General features: G+C 42.6%; 1 protein-coding gene across 1 annotated transcript in view; it reads right to left on the reverse strand.

The window, feature by feature from the left end:
• PSD3 (pleckstrin and Sec7 domain containing 3) overlaps positions 1-20450 on the reverse strand; it is a 331314-nt gene that overhangs the window by 20673 nt on the left and 290191 nt on the right. Inside the window, exons 12-14 of the mRNA XM_045286849.1 lie at positions 16288-16445; positions 13632-13776; positions 3395-3538 (exon numbers count right to left, since the gene is read on the reverse strand). Coding sequence (XP_045142784.1) covers positions 3395-3538; positions 13632-13776; positions 16288-16445 — 447 coding nt within the window. The remainder of the gene's footprint in view (positions 1-3394; positions 3539-13631; positions 13777-16287; positions 16446-20450) is intronic.

Genomic DNA, 20450 nt, shown 5'->3' on the forward strand with positions numbered 1-20450 from the left:
GGACAACAGAAAAGTGGGTGAAAGGAGACGTCAAGCAGTGCAAGATATGACAAAATAATAATTTATAAATTATCAAGGATTCATGAGGGAGGGTGGAGCGGGGAGGGAGGGTGAAAAATGAGGAGCTGTGCTTTACACAATTGATGTATGTATGGATTGTGATAAGAGTTGTATGAGCCCTTAATTAAACGATTAAAAAAAAAGAAGCTGACATTAATGAGCCAAGAGTCTGGGAATGTGATATTCATGCCATTTGAGGTGAACATTTGATGAGAGCAATGTGTAATCCCACCGACTTCATCTAAGTTCACATCAGGAAATGAAGATGCTGGATCTTGCTGGCTTTCATTTCAAATGAGCATCACAATGGATTGTAAAATCAGGGAGCACTTCTAGTATGTGGGGGTGTCTCTTCCCTGGTCGTTAGCCCCTCTTCCCCCCTACCTCCTGGGGAAAGCCTCCTAACCTTCTGAATCCAGGGCTCAAGCACGGTGCATGCTGTACAAAGGCAGGGGATAGAGGTGTTGGGAAATGTAATTAGCACGTTTGGAACCATTGGGCCTCTGCTGGCTGAAAGCTGCTCCCAAAGTGTGAGGAATAATGATTGCTTTTTGAGAACTCCCATTTTCCCCAAAAGAACAGGCCCAAGAGAAGAGAAACACTGAGAGAAAGACACATCCTCCCCCAACCAGTCTTTGCTGGGAAGGAACAACTTGGTCTCACAAGCTTTCACCTTCACTAAGAGGAAGAGCTCTGATCTTCCCATTGAGCCAGGGGCCCTGAACCATGAAGAAAGCCAACGGCGGGTTCTGTGAGAGAAGCAACATCTTGTGGATCAAAGGTCACAGAAGTTCAATGTCTCAGAAAGAGACTATTGGAAGTTTCCAGGAAGTTTTACTTACTTTAACAAGCTATGTGTAAAGCAAAGGCTAGACACGAGACGGATGAAATCCCTGCTCGACAAAGGCTCATATCTTGTTTGGGGAGGGGTAGCATAGTGCCCACCACAGATCCAAACACACAAACACAATTCCAAACAAAGGCACATTGTGGCGACTTTTGTCACCGACGAATTCCAGCAACTGGTTTAGAGCAGGCTTTAATAGGAGGCCTTTGGCTGCACCCCGAAATACGGGCAGGGCTCACCAAAATGAAGATAAGGGGAGAACTACATGGGGTAGAAGAACATCGATGGCGTTAAAGTGTGTCTGTGGAGTGAGTAGGCAGGGCGGCTGTGAGAGACTGGCTGGGAAGACAGATGAAAGCTACATCTGTTCAGATTAAAGCATGTGACTTTATCCTGCAAATAGGTGGTAGAAAGCGCCAAGAGATGATCAAGGGTGTCTATTGAACAGAACAACACCCTAATCTGGGCTGAGCGTTGGAAAAATAAGTGGCAGACATCTGTAGGAGGGAATGAAGAATGGAGGAGCAGTTAGGAGTCAAGCACCAGGTCCTGGTGACAGATGAGAAGATCAGGAGTCAGCAAAGAAATGACACAAGAAACATCCCTGTAAGGAAGGGTGTGCTCCAGCCAGCAGATCGCTGCGAGTGGCTAAAGTGGGACTGGCCCTGGGGAATGGGGTGCCTCTGGTGACTCTCGGGTTTCAAGCTGGAGGAGGCACACAGGAGAGGAAGGATAACTTCTGTCACTCCTCCTATCAAGTAAAAGAGAATAGAGCCCCGGGGAGAAAGAATGATAAAGTACACATTCTGCATATCCACCAGAAAAAGATTTTGTGAAAAGTTAACACTTTTTTCCTCATTGACTTCCATGCTGCTTAGTTTAAAAAAAAGCATTTCTCATATTTTAAGTTGATGCTTGAAGCGGGGTGAGTCCAAGGACCCCCTGAAACTCCGACCATAGGGAGAAAACAGCTCAAGGTCACCTTCATTACAATCAGTTGCCACTGAATCACTTCTGACTCCTGGTGACCTCCTGCCTAGAGGAGACGGGTTCTAAAGGTGTCCAAGGCTGTGACCTTTGGGAAGCAAATGACTAGGGCTTTCTTCCCAGGCACTGCTGAGGGGGTTTGGACCACTAACCTTTCAGCAAATAGCTGAGCAATTAACTGCTGGCACTACGGATGGTTGGTCTCCTACTAGACATCTTTTTCCAGCTTAGTTTAAAATGTCCTACCTCCCTATGCCAGAGCATACACCGTATATACTTGAGTATAAGCTGCGTGTTTCAGCACATTTTTAATGCAGCTTTTGTGGTAAAATTAGGTGCCTCAGCTGATATTTGGGTCGACTTATACTCGAGTATATATGGTAAAATCTCCTCATTCTAGTTCATCAATCCATACGACGGTCAGTGGATGGTAAGAATGCATCCCCGTGGTCTAATAGCAACGATAAGCTGGAAAAAGCTGCTGCTTGGAGGCTCGATGGGCAAATTGAGCCCAGTGGATTGAGTCATCAGACTGTTGGCAGGCTGCTATTGCAGAGCCTGGCATTGGTGTGGCTAATGTAGAGGAGGCAGACACTGTGGAGCCATTCACCAGCTCCCTGCATGTTACCATGGCGAGTGGTCCAGGTGGCAGCTGGGAGGAGACTCACCAGAGGTGTGTGCACAGCAGAAAGCAGTCCTGTGAATCATCCAGGCTCTCCTTGTTCAGAATTGCCTTGATCACAGAAACTCTCAAATCCAACCCACCAAACCCATTGTCATAAATGGATTCTAACTCGTCGTGACCCATATAGGGTTTCTGAGGCTATACATCTTTATAGGAGCAGATGGTCTCCTCTTTCTCTCATGGAGTCACTAGTGGACTTGAACTGTTGACCTTGGCTCTTTCGATCAAAGAAAGCATAATCTTAGACAACAGCACTAAGAAATCCAATGGGCTAATCATCATGTTATATCATCTTTTTGATTTCATCTGTTTTTCTAGAGCTTCCATCAATGGGTTGCCCGGATGAGGATGTTTGTGTTTCCACCAGATTAATTAAAAATTAATACAGAATTAAAAAAAAACACCATAGACTTCTGAATTTATGAGCTGGGGATGGAAAAGTCAGAAAATTCATGAGCCCTCATTTGGAAGACACTGATGCCACTGGGTTACCTCAAATTATGATCGTCTGATGTGGCAGCCCCGGAAGATAGGATACAGAGAGCTGGGTATATCAGAGGTTCCCACACTTATTTGACCTATTGCCCTTTCAGAAAAAAAAAAAAAAAGACAACTATGCAGTGCCCTTCTGTACCATAGTCCATAATCCAGGATAAAGTATAGGTATCTGCTTCTTCAGCCCCCCAAGTTACAGCCAAGGCATGGCTCCTAGTTACAGTAACTATAACAGATGTATGAATATAAAAATAAAGAACTGCCTCCTGGGTAAGGCATCATTCAGTTCTAGGCATTGATTATATGCTGGTGCAACATACCTCAAACTCCAGATAATGGTCCTTCAGTTTGTACTCATCCATCTCTTTGGCTTTCACCTTTTTGTCAGGGGGATATGAGCGGTGCTCAGCCAACTCCGTGGTGATCTGCTTCAACTTGCTTTCGTGAGATTTCAACTGCTCCTCCTGCAGGAAATGGTTAAGCCATTTAGTTTCCAGAAAAGAAATCAATAAAAAAAGTACAGTGCTTTTAAGAACCCCTTATGATGAATGACTTTAATTCTTTGAGCTCCTTTGCTGTGCCTAGGTACTACCTCTTAACAACTCGCTCACGTTAGTGTTTCCCTATCGCCAGGAGAGCAGCCAAAGCTTTTCTTCACAGCAAACTCCTTCAGAGACTTTGATTCGGCCTAAGTGTCACCAAGCCTGGGATCTTTCCTCTGGACAGGCCCCTCGGCAGGCCAGGCACCAGAGGAACAGCCAAAGCTTTTCTTCACAGCAAACTCCTTCAGAGACTTTGATTCGGACTAAGTGTCACCAAGCCTGGGATCTTTCCTCTGGACAGGCCCCTTGGCAGGCCAGGCACCAGAGGTATAGCCAAAGCTTTTCTTCACAGCAAACTCCTTCAGAGACTTTGATTAGGCCTAAGTGTCACCAAGCCTGGGATCTTTCCTCTGGACAGGCCCCTCGGCAGGCCAGGCACCATTTGAACAGTCAAGCACCTTGCTTCAAGAGCACACAACATGGGGTTCATGTCCACCCAGCAATGCTGTCTATTCCCCCCTTTCTATCTCAACAAATAAACAATCTGCTTGTGTGTTTTACCCTTTTTGAAACAAGTAATGCTCGGAAGAAATAATTCTTCTCTGAAACCTATCAAATAATAGTCTACTGATGAGCCCATTCCTGCTTTTCCCTCCAAAGTAGGAGAGGGTCTTATTCCTTTCAACTTTATTGACCTTAGGTAATTATTCAGTTAAAAGTTATCAAAAGAATACAAAAGACAAATTCATTGCTAGCTAGTCAGTGTTAATAAACAGCAAGAGTTTGGATGAGGTGAAACCGCCCTAAGTGTTTCCAAGACAATTTAAACAGCACATATGTGCCACTTTCCACTTAATACAAAAATGCATATTAATAAATTATGTAAGGTGTATTCATATATTCCCAAGGCTTACTCATTAAACTGTTTTATAAGCCTATTTTCTATAGTTGCATTAAACGTTAGCCATTGAGGGGCTATACACACACGTGCATATATGTATGAACATGTGCATACACATACATGTATTTATGTATATATATATATTTGTGAAGAAACCAGTCATAAAAAGGTTGTGTCTCAAGGGCAGTGCTTCATTTCCAATCCAGAGCTTTCATGAAGCAAGAGTTCAGGGAGCATTCTCACAGCCTTTCAACACCCTATCGTCGAAAGCCTGTGCACCTCAACAAGAAAACAGAAAAAGGATCATGGCCAGCTTTCTGGGCACAGATAGGAGGACACGCGAAGTCTGCGCATGGGCGAGCCCTGGGTAAATGAAATGCCCAGAAGTTCCTGACGGTGAAAGCGGAGCCAGGGAGGCAGGTGCCATGAAACAGGTGGCACTCTCTGATCAGGGCAAATACATCTGCAATGGACAAGACGGATAACGTCACAGGAGGAATCGTGCCGTGTCCCCCCTTTTGTCTCTGCTCTTACAATTTGTTAGTGGGATCACGCACACCCTTCCTATGAGACAACAGTAACAGGGGGTTGCAGGCAAGGCTGTGAAATGCACAGCAGTGCCTGGAGAGAGGAACTCAGGTAGGGGTGGGGTAAATCCTCTAACATGGCTTTACGTTAGGACATGGTTTTTAAAAAAGAAGCATTGACCTATTAGATGCGAGAGAATTTGTGTCTGTATGCAAATGGACATACACTGGCAATATTTGCAATAATGTAGGGAATGAAATTTAATTTAATTTTTATAAATCATTTTATCGGGGCTCTTACAGCTCTTATAACAATCCATACATCAATTACATCAAGCATATTTGTACATATGTTGCCATCATAATTTTCAAAACATTTTCTTTCTACTTGAGCCCTTGTAGAGCTCCTCTCTCCCCCCTTGTGAACGCTTGATAAACTGTAAATTATTATTTTCATGTCTTACACCGTCTACTCTCTCCTTCCACCCATTTCTATTGTTCATTCCCCCCCGGGTGGTGGTGGTGGTGGTGGTGGTGCTTTACATCGATCACTTTGATGAGTTGAAGTTTTATTTTAAAAGCCAGTGGCAGATACCACTAAAGATTTAAATTTTTTCCTGTGTATATGGCACTTCAGGGTAGAGGAAAACTTCTTAATTTCCTTTAAAATATCAAATCCTAAATTCCCCTCCAGGAGGACAGTTTGCCAAAGGACAAGGAGATGAGACACAGCCAGTTGGTTGGCGACAGGATCCACCCTGCAGTGCCTCAAGGGTGAGCTAGAAGGCGAGGCTCCTGCCCTGATGCCAAGGGCATGGTTTTGGTCACTACCAATGTCCAGAAACCAGCTCTCCAGTCTTGTCCTCCCAACTCTTAGTCAGGAACATAATCTGAACAACCCTTTCAAGACCAGAGGATCATTGGAAAAATAAGCTTCAAAATATTTTATTGTTCAATGTATCTGTACCAAACTCGGCTTTGAAAACTCTTCATAAACCGGCTATTGTTTCTTCTATGTTACTTTCTCTCCTAGGACTCCCAAACACGACGTTTTTTACTCCGACTCATTCTTACTCCAAATTCCGATCAAATCCAGTGTTACCCCAGATGTCACGATCTCCTCCTTGCCTGCAACACTTGTATCTGATCGCACAATTATTACACATGTATGCTGTATAATAATACATAATACTATATATCACACACTTGGTCAAGTGTGAGAATTATGCCTGCCTTATTAGCGTATAAACGTTTTGAAGGCAGAGAGATGTCTCATGACAGGGCTGAGTCGAAAGGCCTGCCTGGGGCCCAGTGTGTGGTCTGCAGACAGTACCTCCTGAGAGGGTGAGCCATCAGAAATGTTAGATCAGTGGTCTAGGTCAAATATGACAAGAGCCTGAAGCAGGAAGTATAGGTAGGTGGACCACGAAGGGTATTTAGCAAGCAAGACTGGCTCCAAATGTCTGGTCCTCCCCTGGCCCTTATCACCACTGCTTGTTGGGTGCAGTCACAGGATTCAAGTGGTGAGGGTGACTTCTATGTGAGAAGCAGGACCGGGACTTCCGCTTTACAACAGTGTTGTTTATCACAAGACCTGGCCCATAACACCTAGCATTTAGCACATATCCATCGGGTGAAACTTTTCCAAGAGAATGGCCGGAACCAGAGAAGGCAGCCAGGCTAGGTATGAGGAGGTGGTGACATCCCCGGTACGGGTCTGTTGAGAGGAGGGAAAAGACCCGAGAGAGGCTGTTGTTGGTGGAGGCAGCTACCATTGCCTCATGGGAAGGCGCTAAGTGCAGTCTAAGTAGAACTGTGCTCCCTGGGAGTCTATGCTTCTAAGGCCTTTTGGAAGCAGGTCACCAGGACTTTCTTCTGAGGCTCTTCTTGAATTTGCAGCTAGTGGCGTAGTGAGTGTTTGTGCCACCCGGGGACACCACTCCACAGAGGCAGAGATGGCTCTACACCCAGTGCCCCTGCGTGTGATCTGCTGCCATCTGCGTGCCACTCACCACCTTAGCGTGGACATGAAACCTCTATATTCCTGAGCCCCAGGCTGGGCCGGATCAACATAGTGGGACCAGAAATGTGTACTTTCCCAGCTGTCCCTTGTGTACACGGAAGCCTGAAGACAGCAGCTTTGGAGGGTAGAAAGGAAGGTTCCCAGTAGATCTTGAAGGGTAACCACCCCAGAAGGACTAGACATTTCCCTCCAAGCACGAGCTGTTACTCATCCACTTTACAGCATCCCTAAGGGATCGAGTAGAACCACTTCACGGAACGTTTCCCAGGCTGTAACAGCCACAGAAGCAAACTGCTGCTGCTTCCTCCCGTGCAGCTAGCAGTTGGTGGGTTCAAACCACCGATCCTTCGGTTAGCAGCCCAATATGTAAGCTACTGTACCACCAGGGCTCCCTATGAGCTACACCACAAGGCAAAACAAAACTTGGGCTGTGAAAGTAATCTCTTCATATACAAGAAAGAAAGCAATGCAGTGGCGCCACCCTGCCACGGAAAGACTGAGGATGGGAACTCCTCCCCACAGAGCTGCTCACAAAGAAATTCACTCCTCCCCAATAGAGTTGCTCAGGAAATCTCTGAATACATCATTTTGATCATACTAGATATGCATTTTGTTGGCATTTGTGGTGGTTACATAATCTGGTGTCAACTTGAGACCATTATGAGTAGAGGGGTCGTGGTTAGCCTGTCAATCAGGTTGCATCTTGATGACATCATTTGGAGGTGCAATGGAGATAAATAGCTCATTGGAGGTTAAACCCACACTCTGTGCTACACATTCTTATTGACAAGACACATGGAGTTACACTGATGGAACCAGAGCCCTAGAGCTGGAGGAGCCGCGTGGAGAACAACACAAGTGCTGAGACGCTTCTACCAGATGCTTCTACCACCACTGGATCCACAAGTGGAAACATCCACTGGCCTGTGATCTTCCATTGCATGTGTTGCATGAGTCTGAAGAGGAACTTATAGACTGGTATCAGACATATGGGCTTATATCAGACTTATGAACTTGATCTGGACTGGGATGTTTTCTTAATGTACAATTGCTCTTTGATATAAAGTTATTGCTTACACACATATGAGTCTCCTTGGATTTGTTTCTCTAGGCAACCTGGACTAACACAGTATTAGATTGAATCTGTATTACATCCCCTCTGCACGGACAATCAGGTTTAATAGGAAACATTTTGGTTCAAAGACAGAAATAAAGAAAAACTAGCAAATGAAAGAATAATGGAAAATGTGTTTTGAAAGAACCAAAGAGCCTTTTCACCGATGGTTTAATATTTAGCTAACAATCCTCCCTCCCACTCTTTTCTGCAGAACATTCACATTGCTACGGAGTTGTGAAAATTAAATGAACTGGTGGTTCTGGCATTCAGGGAAGTCACAGCCAGAGTCTGGGGTACAGAGAAAAGAAAAATGGTGAAGCTCAGAGGTTCAAAACTTCCATGGTGAACCAGATGACGACTACCTGAGAGGTAGTTGACAATTCAAACCAACCCAGAGGTGCCTCAGAAATAAGGCCTGGTGATCTGATCCAGGTAAATCAAAGATCATGACAACCCAGCAGAGCAGTTCTACTCTGTAAACATGGGGTCACCATAAGCCAGTGTCAACTCACTGGCAACCAACAACAAAGATTTCAGCAGAGTTTTGACCCCACAGGGCAGGTGACAATGTCTGCAGATGTCACACAACTGGGGGCTACTGGCACCTAATGGGTTGATGCTGAAGGTGCTGCCACACAGCCCACATTGCACATGATAGCCTTGCCCAATTAAAACGATCCCGCCTGGAATGTCCATAAGGCCAAGGCTGAGGAATCCTGGTCTCAGTAATCCAGGCTAGTGTGCCAGATATTGGAGGGCGAAGGGGCGTATCCAGTCATATATTTCAGGATTCCAGCACAGACACCACATCTCCATGAATCTTTATATGAAGCAGACGGTACCCCGAACACCTGCATCAGGCTGTGTAATACCAGCTCTCTCCTTGATCTTTCTAACCTATACTTTATCATGAGCTTGGGCTCCCATATTTCTTCCTAAATTCATATAAGGCTCTCAAATGCAAAAACATCCTCCCCCCAACCCCCCGCCAATCCTTTCATTTTTGGTAAAAAAAACCATTAAACTCATGACCTGGGCAAAGAAGTAAGACAGAGTTAGTGCTAGAAAGAAATGTAGAGACTTTGTAAACGATCTTCTCATCGTCTGGATGTCGAAAAGGGACACAAAGGCCGGGTTTTCTATGGGGTTGTCTGCATCCCTTTCCAGAGAAACAAATGCACGAAGGAGCTCAGCCATCCTGTCTGCTGTGTCATTTGAGGACGCTTCAGGTTGGTTACTGCTTTCTTATTTAAAATCCTCAATCTACCACTTTGATGATACTAGGTAGGCATTTTCTTGGCATTTCTATGGTTTTAGGTCCAAAGTGAGGAAGATGTATTTAAAAATGTATGTCCCATGGGGTTAGTTCCAGTTTAAGACATTTGTTTAAAATAGGTGCTCTGTCCTGTTACAAATGCTTGCCTGACTGGCCCCTTGCAGATGCATAGATCCATACACATTCATTTTCATGCTCAAGTGGCTTAATGGTATATCGCTCATACAGATAGATCCGTAGCATATTTTTCAAGTCATAAAGTAAACAGAACCATAAATCCCATCATGAGTAAAGACCCAGAAAAATTCTCCATGCTGCTCTAAGCTACATAAAACATTCAAGATAGCTTCCACTCATCTTCTCCATGGATTACAGAGAGTGATTATTAATATGAGGGAAAAACCCTGAAGGTGATTTCTGTTTAATTGTTTATCTTCTCCCCTTTCTGTATGGTTTTTGTTGGAAGGAGGAAAATGCAGCTGCTTACTTAAGTTCATATTAAGCATATGGAGAAGTCAGCCAACGTGCTTTCTTGTCACGAGGAAAAAGAACGGTACAACCTTCCCTCTTAAATAGAGGAAAGAACTGGGAGGCAAAGGACATTTACAGAGGTCTAAATACAGGCATGTACATATGCAAATATGTTTATAGATAACGATAGGGAAATAGATCTATGTACATATATTTATATGTTAAGTATTAAGGTAGCAGATGGACATTGGGCCTCTACTCAATGCAAAAACACTTTGTTCTATTAAACTGGCTTTCCACGATGCTCACCTTCCCAACATGATCACTATGACAAAGTGGGTGGCATAAGAAAATGTGGTGAAGAAAGCTGATGGCGCTCAGCTATCAAAAGGTATAGTGTCTGGGGTCTTAAAAGCTTGAAGATAAACAAGCGGTCATCTAGCTGAGAAGTAACAAAGTCCACATGGAAGAAGCACACAGGCCTTTATTTTTGATGGGATGAGTGTTGATGGGATTACGTATCAGGCATCTAAGACCCAGAACAAAAAATCATTATCAATGTGAATGAGGAGGAGTACAGAGTGGAGACCCAAAGCCCATCTATGGACAATTGGACATCCCTTTACAGACGGGTCACAAGGAAGAGATGAGTCAATCAGGGTGCTATATAGCACTGACAAAAACAACTTTCCTCTAGTTCTTTAATGCTCTCCTCCACCCCCAACCATGACCCCAATTATATCTTACAAATATGGCTAGACCAGAGCATGTACACGGGCACAGATAAGAGCTAGAAACACAGGGAATCCAGGACAGGTAAACCCCACAGGACCAATAAAGAGAGTAGTGATACCATGAGGGTAAGGGTAAGGGGGGCGGTGGTGGAAGCAATCACAATGATCTACAATTAACCCTGTCCCATGGGGATGGACAACAGAAAAGTGGGTGAAGGGAGACAATGGTCAGTTTTTAAGACATGAAAAAGAATTATAAATTATCAAGGGTTCATGGGGGGGGGAGGGGGTAAATGAGCTGATACTAAAGGTTCAAATAGAAAGAAAATATTTCAAAAATGATGATGGCAACATATGTACAAATGTGTTTGACACAATGGATGTATGTATGGATAGTGATAAGAGTTGTATGAGCCCCCAATAAAATGATTTTAAAAAATAACCTTTCCCTCTTTCACTAAAATATTTACTTTGCCACTTTGCCCAATAAATTGAGCTACCTTGATCCTTTCTATCTTAACAGTGTTTCAACTAGTATATGAAATACACAGCAATCGCAATGCTCGCATAGCAAGCAGTCACAACACAGTAATTTAAAACAAAACCCTCAAACCAGGTCTCCTCTCTTCTAGTCTCTCTCTGGCGTCATGGCAGGAATTTCCCTCATTCCTCGCCTCTATTTTCCTACAACCTTTCTTTCATACGCTCAGCAGAGAAGCCCAGTGTGGCTTCTGCTCCTGATACATCACCAAATCTGATCTCACCAGCAGTACCCAATGGTCTGTGGCACTTTTTCTGACCCATTTTAATTTATTTATTTTTGGTCATAGTTTAATTTATAAAATTTAATTTATTTATTTTTCTGGATTTATTGCTCCTTTCTCTTGGCACAACAAAATCTCCCTGCTTTCCCCCAGCTAAAGTAATTATTTAAAAAAGCCCCCAAAACCCAAGTCTCTCACATATTCGTATGATCCACTGCTAAGCAACATTTGGAGGTGGGAAAGAGGGGAAATCCAGGAATGGACTCTGAGCAGCCACAGTAGGGAGACAGCAAGAGATGTGATGTCCTAATGGTAGGTCAGAGAAAAGTGTATCTCCAGCTGCCCAGTCCCAGAAGACATGTCGTTTTCTCTCCCACCTCCAGCCAGAACTATCCCTTCTGTACCCTGAAGATCTCTCAAGTACTTCTACTTCTTCTTCTATTTGCCTCTTCTAAAACTAACAGTTACTTCCCTTCGGGATTACCAAACCAAACTCTCAGTGCTGTTGAATCAATATTTACTCACACTGATCCTATACAGGGTTTCCAAGGCTATAAATCTGCACAGGGGCAGACAGCCTCAGCGCCCTCCTGTGGAGCAGCTGGTGGGTTTGAACCACCAACCCTGTGGTTAGTAGTCCCACACTTGCTCACTTGCACCACCAATCCTTCTGCATTACTGAAAGAACCTCTAAAGTTGCCCTGATGCCTTTATGTGATCCTTTTCCAAAATTTTCTTCTCATTGTGAAACTGATTTTCAAAGCACAAAGTGGAACACATTACTTTCCTGCTTGAACTGTATCCTGAGCACGCTGGGGAAGTGGAGAAGCACACAAGAGCCTACACGGGACGAACAGACACTTGCTTCCCTCCACCCAGGGACAGCCTGGCTTTCCTCAACCCTCTCAGCTCATGTCACACCAGAGGCTTCTGTGTGGGTCCTGCGTTCCGTGTCCTCTGCTGGACCACTGCGTTCTCTCTTCCTACACCCTGCCCAATCATGCCCATCCTGTTTGCTTCACTCTGGGCACCACTGCGCTTCCAAGACCAGGCCAGATAGCCCTTCTCTTCACCCTCCCTCTTCCTCAACATACTCTCCTGAACCACCGATCAAACCGCATTACAACTATTTACTTATTTGTCCTTGACACCCCTTCAGAAAAGGTTCTGGACTTTGCTTACCTCTGCCTTTCCAGAACCTAAAACAGTCTCTGATGCACAGTAGGCACATGGTACATGCTTGTAAAATAAATATGTCCCGATGCCACTGATCCCAGAGATGTGCAAAGGGTCACTTAACACTAAGATATGGCTGATTACTGTCAGATGATCTATTTGCAGCAACAAGAAATAGGGATAGTAAAGTCACTACCAAATACCTGATCTCGCCAATGGCAAGTATCTGCTGGCCAAACCCCAAAAGACCACTGCTGCTGACTTGATTCTGAATAACAGCCCCTGCACACAGGTTGAAAATTGCCACCCCTGACTTGTGTGTTATATGACTGACTTTGGCCCCTTCAGATACTCTCTAAACAGACAGACAAAAAATAACCTCATGGCTATTGAGCTGATTCCAACCCACCAGTGTCCCCAAAGCAGTTTTAAATTTGGGGTCTGGAAATATCTGGCATCAGAAGCGAAGCTGAACAGCGTTCTTGTGCACTTTGTCTGAATTAGCTTAGAAAACCCCGTAGTCCACTTAGCTCTGCATTGAGAACCAGGGAAGGCTCCGCCCCACCACACTGTGAGCAGAGGATACTTGGGGATGCTTGCATCTTCCCAGTCGGGGGCAGGTAGGTGCTCAATAAATGGAACGCATGAACAAGTGATCAAACAGCTTGTAATCAAGCAAGGATTTCTAACGTTAGCCAGTCACTTAGAAAATATGAGCTGGTAGTTGAGGGAAAAGGAGAAATCAAACAGGTAACTTGATGGCTTGATTAGTAAATGAATAAACACTTCGAAAACAAATTCAATGAATGTGTCCTACCAACATAATAACAACACTGCCAGCTTCCTCAAGTAGACAACTCAATCTAGTGCATTTTGTGCCGTTTAGACAAGGCATCCCTCCAGGGAAGGGTCTCTCTCCGCCCCACATGGAAGTACTATTCAGATACAGATGCCAATATCCACCTTATTTGACAGAGCACTTCTCCCCAAGGCCAAAGCACCGACACCGACGACGCCATGGCTTACCTGAGACAATTTTGTTGTAGTGGCAGGCAGAAGGGGGCGGCTAAACTTCTTCTGAGAGCCAATGGCTGCTGGAAATGGTGGCGCAGAGAAGACGGCGGCCACGCAGTTGATCTTGTTTATCCACCCTTGCATTTCCTCTGGGTTTCTAGGACAGACAGACAGCTCTCTGTCAGGGTATTTCTTTATCTCAGCATGGCCTACCTTGCTCATTTCTTACTACTGGACTAAAAGGGCAGCACTTCATACATTTTTTTTTGAGAGATGGACAATCAAGCCCTGATGCCACTTCCATTGGGATTAACATGCTACATAACTGTTTGTTGCTACAGGAACAAATAGTACCCGAACAGGTCATTCTACTAGGAGGTAAAAGGGGGAAAAATGCGGCTGACAATAAAATTGATCAAATATCTACTTTCTGGGTGCTGCAAGGCCACAGCTGTTGTAGGCGTCAGGGAGTCGGTTCTGATTTACAGCACTGTTGCATCTTTTCATACAGTCCAGCTTCTCCAGTTGTGCAGACTGAATTAAGTATGGCGACAGGACGTACAACCCCAAATCATACTTTTCTTGAATTTAAACTACACAGTGCCCTGCCCTCCACCTCAAGTTCTGCTCCAATGGCTGCCTCTTGGCTATCTATAGGCTCTGCTTGCGAGCTAAGTGTTCTGGAGTTCTCATTCTTAGCAAAGTAATCCACAATTTTTTTATGATCCATAGTTGGCATGCCTTTGCATAGTCAGGAAAAGACACGTAATAGCTGATATTGTTTTTAGCCAAGATCCATCGGACATCAACAATGACATCCCTCATTCCTCATTTTCTTTGGAGTTCAGTTGAATTCTTGGCAGCAGTTACATGCTGATGTACTGTTGCAATTATTTTGAAAAATTATCTCCGCTAAATTTTACTCAAGGGTGTTACGAATCCTCTTGATAAACAATATCTGCATTCCACTGATTTTCCCATTCATCCGCCTCTGCATGTTTCTCTTCAGGAGCTCAGGTGGCTCGGTGTTTAGCATTTGGCTGCTGGTTCCAACCCACCAAATACTCCATTTATTTGTCCCATAAAAATTATAGCGTAGGAAGTCCTACATGGAACTTCTCTGTCCTACAGGGCCACCAGGGTGAGAATGGACTTTCGGGAAGCGGGTTTGGATTTTGATGTTCTTGTTGCTTTTATTCCTTTCTAACCTGATCTCTGATTCCATTATTTCAATTGAATGATTTCTCTAATATTTCTAGCTGAAGTAATGAGATTTCTCCTTAATGATCACATCTAACCTTTCAGATGAAACAAAAAACCAAACAAACCCAGGTAGTTGAGAAACAGAATAACTGGGATTGTGCCAGGGCATGAAGGATGAATACTATACTTCTATGTGTGCCCTTATCTTATTTATTGGGTTCTAAAAAGTCAACATTTCTCAAGTCATGGACTCAGTGCACTGGGTGAAGTGATCCCCTGCTGCAGTGAAACCCTGCTGTCAGTGAATCCCTGGCTAAGGCGGCATATACACTGTTCCACTGTTCACAGCCTGCTTTACCTTTTCCCTCCAGTAGGATCATGGAGTAGTAGAGCCCTGCAAGGAGGGCAAGGAAAGGCAGACAAAAACTTCCCAAGGACTGTCTATGTGCCAGATACTGTGTGAGGCAACTCATATAGTCTATCTCATTTAATCCTTGCCAGAAACCTAAGAAGTAAACATCATTACCTCCACGCGTGAAAAATTGAGTTTCACAGAGGTTAAGTCACATTGTAGGACAAACGCTAGTGTGATAATTAGGTTTGATAGCAACTTGTCTGGGCCAGGATTCTCCCACAATACAATCTAGCATGGTGTGGTCAACTTCATGATGGATCTTCTGTGAAGCAGCCAAGCTGCTGTGGGAAGAATAGGGCTGAGTACCACCTCCTTAATGTGGTCCCAGCCTTGACACAACGGAGGGAGGGTGCCTTCCGAGCGTGGCCTACTCCTAGTATAGAATGACAGTGTGTGGAAGCTAGCTCGTTTCTATTGCTGGATCCGGATCCTGCATCTGGTTTGCTGACCTCCTTTATCTTGACTGCCAATCCCAGGAACCATCAGCAGACTCCCGACCTAGCATTCATTCCAAGCGGATCCCGGGTTCTCCCAGCTCTGCATCTACAAGCCCGTGGTATTTCTCTCTGCTGCAGCTCTCTGCTCTCTTTTCATCAGCCCCTGTAGCTACACCAGTTAGGAGAAGCCTCCAGCGTACATCTCCACTCCTACAACTGTATGAGCCACTTCTTGATGTCTCTTTCTATAGACATGCACATACCAGCATCACTGGCTTTGTGTCTCTAAGGGAACCCAGACTAACATAGCTAGGAAACGGTGATTTGAATCCAGGCCCATTTTATTCACTGTGTGGTAGAATTTGTCTACTAAAACTTGTGGTTTTACTGGTGAGGAACTGGACATCTAATTACAAACTACGGGGCTATTTTTCAGTAGACAAAATATGTGAACCCAGCATTCCTATGTCTGTTTCTGGTCTTCTTGGGTCCTTGTCTCCAATGTGATCCCCTAGCAACTTTGAAGCCAACTGAGAAATACTTCCCCTGTAGAGCCTGAAACTGTGACTTGTTATACAAATTGAAAAAGAAAATTTTCAAAAAGATCACATACTGGGCTTGGAAAAGCAGGACCCTCCAGTCAGCAGTTTTGAGCTTCAGCACGTTCGGCTTCTTCTCGTAGTCCGTGGCCTTGGACGCCAGTGCATGGTGCACACTGACGGCGTTTTTTAGGTCCTCCTCAGACAGGGCTTTTTCTGGCTTATACTCATCCTGTAGACAGAAGCAGAGATAACAAAGATATGATCACGATCAGGCTTCAACATGCCTTTTTTCCATCTTAAAACCAACAACAAGCCCATGCAGATGCACGCACAGTGAAATGGGTGGTAGAAAGAACTATTGACTATTTCATAAATGTCACAGAAGAGCCCGTTGTCTGGGAGAAGGACTGAGAAGAAGGAAACACATTTACTTAAAGGACATTTTTTTAAAAGGCTGATATATAAAAATTATGGTCAATAGCTAAGCAAGGTTCAAGACAAAAACAAAATCTATTACATTTCATTTGACAGTGATTTGAAGTGATGTGAGGGCCAAGAGAATAATTTGGTTTCAAGATTAAATAGATTAAGCTTCCAGATACTCATCAACAGAATTGTATTGACAACAGAATTGAAACTGGTACTTTGTTTTTGCAGTTTAACATTATCAAAAGGAAAAATGAACAGTAAAGTAAAATAATTTATCCAGCTCACCTGCATAGAGGAAAAATAAGCTGAACAAATTAAAACATTAAACTCAATTATCATAAATTTGAAATTGGGGAAAATTACACAAAAAGGTGTTGTATAGCGGCAATTATGCTGTATGGTATACCTCCAAATACAACTAAAAACCTCAGTAAATACAACTTAAACCAGAGCTGATTCTATTATTCCTAGTAGTTTCTGGGTCTGTTAAAATTCAAATGACCTCAAAACCAACATAAATGCAGCAGGCACAGATTACAACTTATTATAGTAGATGTTATCCAATGTTTAAGTCCCTTCTCCCTTTCTCATGTTTTATCTAAACCAACTGACAAACCACACCTGTTACTAAAGAGTCAATTCCTATTCACAGAGATCCAATATAAATGTAAATCATTTTATTGGGGGCTCTTACAGGTATTATAACAATCCATAAATTACACCAAGCAAACTTGTATATATGTTGCCATAATCATTTTCAAAGCATTATCTTTCTACTGGAGTCATTATCAACTCCTCTTTTTCCCTTCCTTCCCCACCCTCCCACCCTCGTGATTGATAAATTACATATATACATATATATATCCCATATCTGACACTGTCTGCTGTATCCCTTCACCCACATTTGTTGTTCATTACCCGCAGTGTGCTTGTGAGTGGTGGGTTATACAGCCACCATTGTTGTCTTTCTCCCCCTTTAAGTCTGGAATCTTTATGAAAGTCGACTGCTGGCCTTTCGGTTAGCAGTGCAGCAGTTACCACCACACCACACACACCATTAACATTAAATGCTTAAAAGGCCAAACATGTCTATTCTCTTATCATAATTTAGTTTTACATATTTTCAAACAGAAAAAATGACAATATTATATCTCCACAAATAATCTTTTTTCCACACATCATCATTGAAATGTACTGAAATGTACCAACACAAATAGTTAAAGGGGAAAAAAATACCAAGCTGTTGACTAAGCAAGAGCTTCCCTGTAGTCAGTAACCAATAATATTGAGATTACCCAAACTTCAGTGATAAAATGTCCACCTTGGGGCTGAACAAGAAGTCGTATTTTTTTAAATTAGAACTCAGAGGCTGAGAACTGGTACCAATGATATAACTATCTTCTAGAGAAGTCTGATGATGAAAGAGAATGAAAAGATCATCTTAAAATACAATATTTTTAATATATGTTTTATTCTATAATTTCTACTAATGCATATTATTTAGTTACGTTTGGGGATCTTGTTTGTCTTTTTTACATGAGATTTTTCTCAGTGATTCAGTATTCCCAAGATTTATAAGTTTCCTTTCAGGAAAGTTTTTATTATAGTAAGAGTCTCAACTGGAGGTAGCAAGAACATGAATTCCCTCCACTTTTATGGTTATCTACCGTTTGGGGCATATCTCTTCCTCTTCTAATCTCAACACTGAGCTTCCAAAATGTAATTTAAGGTAGATTATAATAAATGCAGTAGATGGGAAATTTTAATAATAAGTGAGGTCCTAAAACCCAAAACACAAACTCCCTGCCAACAAAATGATTTAGACTTATAATGACCCTCTAGGACACAGAACTTTTCCTATGGGCTTTCAAGACTGTAAATCTTTGACCAACACTAAGCCCACTTTTCCACCATAGTTCCCTAAAGTAAAATGAAGTAGAAGGGAAGAATAAGTGACCAGAACCAAAATTCCCTGCAGAAAAAATTATATGCTAATTCCAGTTCTACATATTAAATCCCCCCAAACCCACTGCCAACGAGTTGATTCTAACTTACAGACCTTGTGAGACAGCGAGCTCTCTCACAGAGCCTCCAGGGTATGTATCTTTACAAAAGCAAACTGTCACTTCTTTCTACCACAAATTAGCTAATGGATTCAAACCGCCTTTCAGTTAGGAGCTCAACACTTTGGCTACCAAGGTTCTTTATTTCCGTGTATACTGATCACTGGCAGATCTGATACTTGAATTTGCCTAGATTAGCAGGCAGTGTTTATGTTTAAATTTTTTACATGCTAGGTTTGTGATTTGGGCTCCTATCTTAATTCCTTCTTAGTTTGTTTCAGAAATAAAACTCCTATCAATATGATCAATAAGCAACATGCTGATAAAGGAAGGAAATATTGAACTTGCCAAGAATTTTATTTTATTTGGATCCAGAATCAATGCCCATGAAAGCAGAAGTCAGGAAATTCTATGATGCACTTAATTGTGTAAATGTGCAGCAAAAGATCCTAATACGGTGTTCAAAAGCAAAGATGCCACTTTGAAGACTAAGGTGGGCATGACCCAAACTGTGGTAGTTTTAATTATCCCATATGCACGCAGAAGCTGAGAAAATATATAGGGAAGAATGAAGAAGAACTGGATGATGGTGTTGGCAAAGAGTACTGAATATACTATGAACTGCCAGAACAATGATCAAATCTGTCTTAGAAGACGTAGAGTCAGTGTGTTCCGTGGAAAAAAACTAATGAGGCTTTCTCTTCCTTACTTTGGACACACTCTCAACGGGGATCATCTCTGGAGAAGGATGTCATGATCGGTACAGCAGGTCAGTGAAGAGAGCAAGACCGCTAATGAAAGGGGCTGCTATGGTGGCTATGACAAGGGTTCAAACACAGCTTGGTGTAGAACTGGGCACATTTTCATCCTGTTTTGACAGGGTCAAGTTAATGGCACCTAGCAATGCAACAAAAATAATTTATTGTGGTTAATTTCTCTTGTTCTAATTTCCAAGGATAACAATTTAGTTATTTTGCTTTTCATGTCTTTCTAAATAAAAACAACAACAAAGGCAGTACAGGTTCCAATGTATAACAGCTTGAGAATGAAAGGAATTTTTACATTACTTTTAAGATAATTTGTAGTTATTTTTTTATCTCTTATGCCATTAGTATTATCAAGAAATATGTTCCTCAAATGTAAAGTTCTAGAGTTTTAGTGATACACCTTTATATTCTCCTAATATTAATGATTTTAGCCAGAAAATGTGGTCTATAAGTTTATTTTCCTTCCAAATTTGTTAAGGTTTATCTTGTGGCCACATATTTGTTTAATTTTTGTTAATGTTCCTTGAACATACAAAACCAAATGTTGTTTTTTTTAAGACAAGGGAATATATTCTGTTCAAATTTAGTACCTTGATGCCTCTATGTTCTTATGTCATTTAAAAAAATCCTTTTTTCACACAAAAGTTTGTCCCTTTGAGGTAAGCATCTTGATTTCTTCCACTATAATTGCATTTCAAGTTCTCCTTACATTACTAATAGTGATTTTCTTTGTTTTCAATGTTGCTCTGTTCTTTGGTGCATTTAGGTTTATGATTGTTCTTTATAACTATGTTGTGTTAGTCAGGGTAGACTGGAGAAAAACAAATTCATAGACACTATATGTGCATAAGAAAGCACTTTATATAGAGAGTAATTGTATATGAAGAAACCATCCCAGCCCAGTCCAGATCAAGTCTGATATTAGCCCATAGGTCTGATACCTATCTGTAAGTTCTTCTTCAGATTCACATAACA

The sequence above is a fragment of the Echinops telfairi genome, unplaced genomic scaffold (genome assembly GCF_000313985.2).
Source record: "Echinops telfairi isolate 266 unplaced genomic scaffold, ASM31398v2 ScPeMD7_9;HRSCAF=40, whole genome shotgun sequence".
NCBI lineage: Eukaryota > Metazoa > Chordata > Mammalia > Afrosoricida > Tenrecidae > Echinops > Echinops telfairi.